Raw genomic sequence first — 4,781 nt, 5'->3', positions numbered from 1 at the left:
AGGTCTCGGTGATCCCTGCCAGGTCCGCACCCCCCTCTTGAATAAGTTCTTGAATGAGGGGGGCCTTATTTACCACGGACCTGGCATTGCATAACATCAGCCGGTGATCCCGGGCCGGAGGGTCTAAGATCCCTGGGGACCGAGTAGAGTCCTGAGGACCGGAGCACCCACAAGCTTGTAAGCAGCGTGTGCGTGCTCCTGAAACCCGATATGGTCCTCTGCTCCCGCCGTATCTGCCCCTCCCACTGACTGTACTGATCACACCACCCTCTCCTCGCCCCCCAACCTCCCCCCTCACCATTCCAAAGCCGCGTCCCTCAGACATGACCTCAATCCTGGAATATTGTATTTTTTAAACTCTTCATTCTTTGATCACTTCAAAACAGAACCATGTTCTCACTTCAAAGAAGCTGATTGGGTCACTCATTTTTAAGGTGACTGAAAGGGAAAGATTTTCCTCCTTTTTCATATTATGAGAGAAGAATTTAGAAATTTTAGATCAGACTCGACATCAAACTGAGATGAGAAAAGCATTAAAATAGGTATACATTTTCAGAAGCATGCATACATTGTAATACTGGTTTATCATTTATCCTCCCCTTGAAAAGAAAAAGCTAAATTCAGCATCAGATGTGGCTTGGTGCTACTTTTATCGCTCTTCCCCTAACAAACAGGCTTTGCCATTTTAATTAGTCTGGAGTTATTTCAAGAGAGGAAAGCTGGTGATGATAAGGGCAGAAGTTCTGAAAGAAAACAAGATGGCCACCGAAGAGAGTTTCAAAGGCTCACATACTTCCTTGTTTCTAAATGAAGAGATGGTTATTTTGCCCTTTGTCCTCTTGGAATGAAGCTGCTGTTTCTACTGTGGGCTTTTTCCCCCCAAGATTGCTAAACAGAATAATCAAAAGTAGATTTTCCTCTTTTCCTTTTCATTCACCAAAGATTTCAGCCTTGCCTTTAACAATAGGGTGGGTAGTGCCCCTTTTTCCACACTCGTCTTTATTGTGCCTTCATAGATGTCTATCCCAGGTGGAGACAGAAGGAAAGATTATAAGGGAAAAGTGGGTCCTCTTAAGGCAATTGAAATGATTCACTCTGCTCTGTGATTCATCTCAGAGTTCCCCTTCAAATGGCCTTTATAGGATAACAGGGATCATGGAGATCTTCTAGTCCAGTCCCTGCTCAAACAGGAGATCCTATACCATTCCAGACAAAGGGTTGTCCAATTTCTTCTGAAAAACGTCCCATCTTGGAGCACCCACAACTTCTGAAAGCAAGCCATTCCACTGATTAATTGTCCTCACTTTGGATGCATATTATCGCAGCTGACATTTGCATTAACATATAAATCTCTTGTTTCAAAAAATGGAGGAGCTGTTAAAGGAACTATATGAAGAGACAACAAACGTTCTTGACTTCTCTACAAAGTGAGAATCTATTATGGCACAGAGGGTTTTTTTCCGCCTGTAGTGAAATCAGGGATCCCTTAGGCAAATGCATTGAATGGATTCAGTCAATGCTAGCAATATTGAAGGGATGCTAGATTGCTCCCAAAGTGCCTCTTACTCACAAAATACTGTAAAAACCAACTCTTGGCATTTAAGACCCCATGCACCAGAGGCCCCAAATTCAGTTGTATTAACAGGTGAGCCAGGGAAAGGTCTGCTATGACCAATTAATAGCCTCCTTTGGGCTTTTCCTTTGGAGATGCCTTGAACGAACCCTCCCAGCTGTCATTTTTGGAGTGACATGCGCTAAGCCAGCTGGAAAACTGCCCTCCAGTAGTATTGTTACAACTTAGAATTGTGCAAATCCTTTAGCAAACACCTTCTCATATGAGGGCATGAATGAAGCTGAAGGACTCATTCCTTGCTTCTCATCATCAACAGAGGAAGAGCTCAGGTTGGCTTGAAAGCAGGAAGAGATTGCCTGTCTTCCAGCCAAATCCAGCCTCCAAAATGATCCACGTTCTCTTGGTAACTATATGCTTAGCAGTCTTTCCTTATCAAGGTAAGATGTTCTCTTTGGTTCCCTTGTTCATATTCTTACTGCTAAAAGACTATTGCACCCAACAGATTGCTATGTTGATGGGTTTTGTTTTGGGTTTTATTTTTGACAATTAACCACAATTTGGTCCACTTCAGTTTCTACAGATTTAGCAAAATAATGATCTCAAGGATCACATTTGTTCTAAAGTTACATAAATGGTTTCTTGGTATTTGCTTAAATTTTGTCAAGCCATGTGCAAATCCTAAGAAAGAAAATTCCTAAGATCTTCAGAAGAAAGGCACGTTCAAGTTGGAGAGAACGTTTTTCAATAATGTGAGTTTTAAAAAAAGAATTCAAATACTGAAGAAGAGAGAGAGACAGAGTTTGTGGCAAGAACTTTTCAGAAAGCAAAATGTTAAAGAAAAATAAAGTGTTTTCGGTTTTAATTTTCTTTCAGTAGATCAATTAGACATCCTGTAATTTAGCATGCATAATATTCAGCCAAACAAAAGCTAGTGCTATTGTGGTTGCAGAGAATCTTCAAACTGTACTCAAGATAATATGACACTAACTTTTCTCGATGCAAGATTTATAATTATCTTAAATTATTTCTTCCCTCCTTTCCTTTTACCCTGCAGAAAACCAGGGAGGTCCCCTTCTGAAATTCTTCCCAAGTTCTGCTTCCTTCTGTGGGCTGAGATACTTTTTCCATGCCAGTTGACCAGTCTATGGCTCTTCTTCCTGTCTCCCAAGTCATTCCCACATATCATTACAAACAACGATACTCAATTGATCCAGAAGTTGCCAAAAAAAATTAAGGGTTATAGACTCACTGCGGTAGCCCTGGTTTTTCATTGTTTGTTTGTTTTTTAAAAAAATAGCAAGGAAAGATGGAGATGCCCTTACTAGCAATAATTCATGGAGAACAATATAGGAAAGAAGAAAGGGAGATGGAAGGGAAATTGTTGCTTATTCTGTGCTCTAAGCAAGAGAGGAATAATAAGCTTCCTTGCTAGTAGGTGGAATTGAACCCCTCCCATGATTCTGGGAGCACCAGGTACAAATGGGTAGTACATAAATAGTTATGAGGAAGATGTATTCTTTTGTCTGGGGCTGCCCATCAGTCTGAAAATACACATTTCCAGGTCTCTCTCTCTCTCTCTCTCTCTCAATTCTCTAGGTGATTGGCTAGCAGTCTCTTTCCCATACCCTGTGGTTATTGATATTTCAGTTTATTCTTTTGTTTCCACTTGCAACTATAAGCACAACTTTACCCCTTCCCTTCCATTAATCTGCTAACAAATTTTGGTCTCAATTGTGATTGTACATCCAAGAGTACCTGCAGGTATCAGACTGTCATGTTTACAAAATAAATTAAGGGACAAATATCAGGTAACCATGCAATGTCCATATGGGGACCAACTCTAAATTGTTCAGCTATTGATCTAATTCTGAAATCACTACATTATTTACATGTTCTTAGGTGCTCCAGTGATAATTATGATGCTGTGCGCTGTCCATAGATTCTTTTAAAAATGAAAGAAAGCAAAGTCAGCAAAACTATTAGGATGGCAGTGAAATAGCAGTTCAACTGAAAGGAATTCCTAATAAGCTGCATTTGCATAACAAGCTAAGTTTGCCTAGCTTTTAACTAACGGATATGCTAAACCATAATGCAGTATGGTTTACTGAATTGTGTGAATCAGATTATTGTGATTTACAGTTTCTCGTGTTATCCTTATCACTCAGTGCACAAACTTGCAGATTGGTTGAGATTTTTTATTTATTTATTTCTGATTATTCAAGCTCCAAAAATGTTTCTTTTGCACCTGCCCAAAGCAATGCCTCTAGTTAGATTTCCAGCTCCCAAAAATGATTCAGCAAATTGCATTCCCAGAGAAAATCTGGATTTCTGTGCTGCGTCCCACTAGAAAAAGATTCCATTCTTCACTGATAACTGAATAACAAATTGTTTTGTGGATGTGAGAATGGTAGAATAACATCCCAAAGTAAACCAAACCTTCTTTTCTTTTTCCTTACGAAGGGACCTCTATAATCCTGGAATCTGGGAACGTGAATGATTATGAAGTAGTGTATCCACAAAAAGTCACTGCATTGCCCAAAGGAGCAGTTCAGCAAAAGGTAAGAGAAAGATCTTTGTTTCATCAAGAAATTATTTCTTGTCAGCCCACAGAAAGTTTGATATTCCTTTGCTGCCATCTAATGGTTATCTGGATTTTGCATTGCAATCTATGTTCCTGCTTGAATTATTTATGTATTAATTAAACAAATTTATATGGCCGCCCAATTCACACAAAATTGAGGAGACTCATGGCAATTTACAAACAGAACTTCCTAATATGTATAGATTAGTATAAATAATAAAGTGTTGGGAGACCCCCAGCCATTCAGTAAGGAGGGATCAAGTACAGAATTAGCCATGAGTCATTTCATAGCTGCAACAGATCCAGGACTGACATCCTCTTCCCCCCCCCCCCAGGAAATTCCATTAAAGTTTATTTATCTGTTCTGAAGAGAAGGGAAGCAGTCTAGGGAGATTCCTGTATTATAGGCAGAATACAGTAAAGTACTTAATTTAAACTCTGCATGTCTACATGCATCACTTAGAAATATAAAAGTTGGGTTTCTAGGGGAAGATGGTATAGTGGTTACAACTCAAGATTAGTTTTGAGAATGAGATTCAAGTCTATCACTGGATGACTTTTGAGTCCGTCTCTCTGTCCCAGCTCAACCTTATTCACCAAGATGTTCAATTAGAGAATGAAATCTTG

General features: G+C 39.6%; 1 protein-coding gene across 1 annotated transcript in view; it reads left to right on the top strand.

Annotated features, from left to right (window-relative positions):
• The first annotated feature begins 1,958 nt into the window (after positions 1-1,958).
• LOC107296983 (zinc metalloproteinase/disintegrin-like) overlaps positions 1,959-4,781 on the top strand; it is a 22,385-nt gene continuing 19,562 nt past the window's right edge. Inside the window, exons 1-2 of the mRNA XM_015826337.1 lie at positions 1,959-2,010; positions 4,034-4,131. Coding sequence (XP_015681823.1) covers positions 1,959-2,010; positions 4,034-4,131 — 150 coding nt within the window. The remainder of the gene's footprint in view (positions 2,011-4,033; positions 4,132-4,781) is intronic.

The sequence above is a fragment of the Protobothrops mucrosquamatus genome, unplaced genomic scaffold (assembly GCF_001527695.2).
Source record: "Protobothrops mucrosquamatus isolate PMUCROS unplaced genomic scaffold, P.Mucros_1.0 scaffold3060, whole genome shotgun sequence".
Classification (NCBI taxonomy): domain Eukaryota; kingdom Metazoa; phylum Chordata; class Lepidosauria; order Squamata; family Viperidae; genus Protobothrops; species Protobothrops mucrosquamatus.
This window is presented reverse-complemented; position numbering and strand designations above follow the sequence as displayed.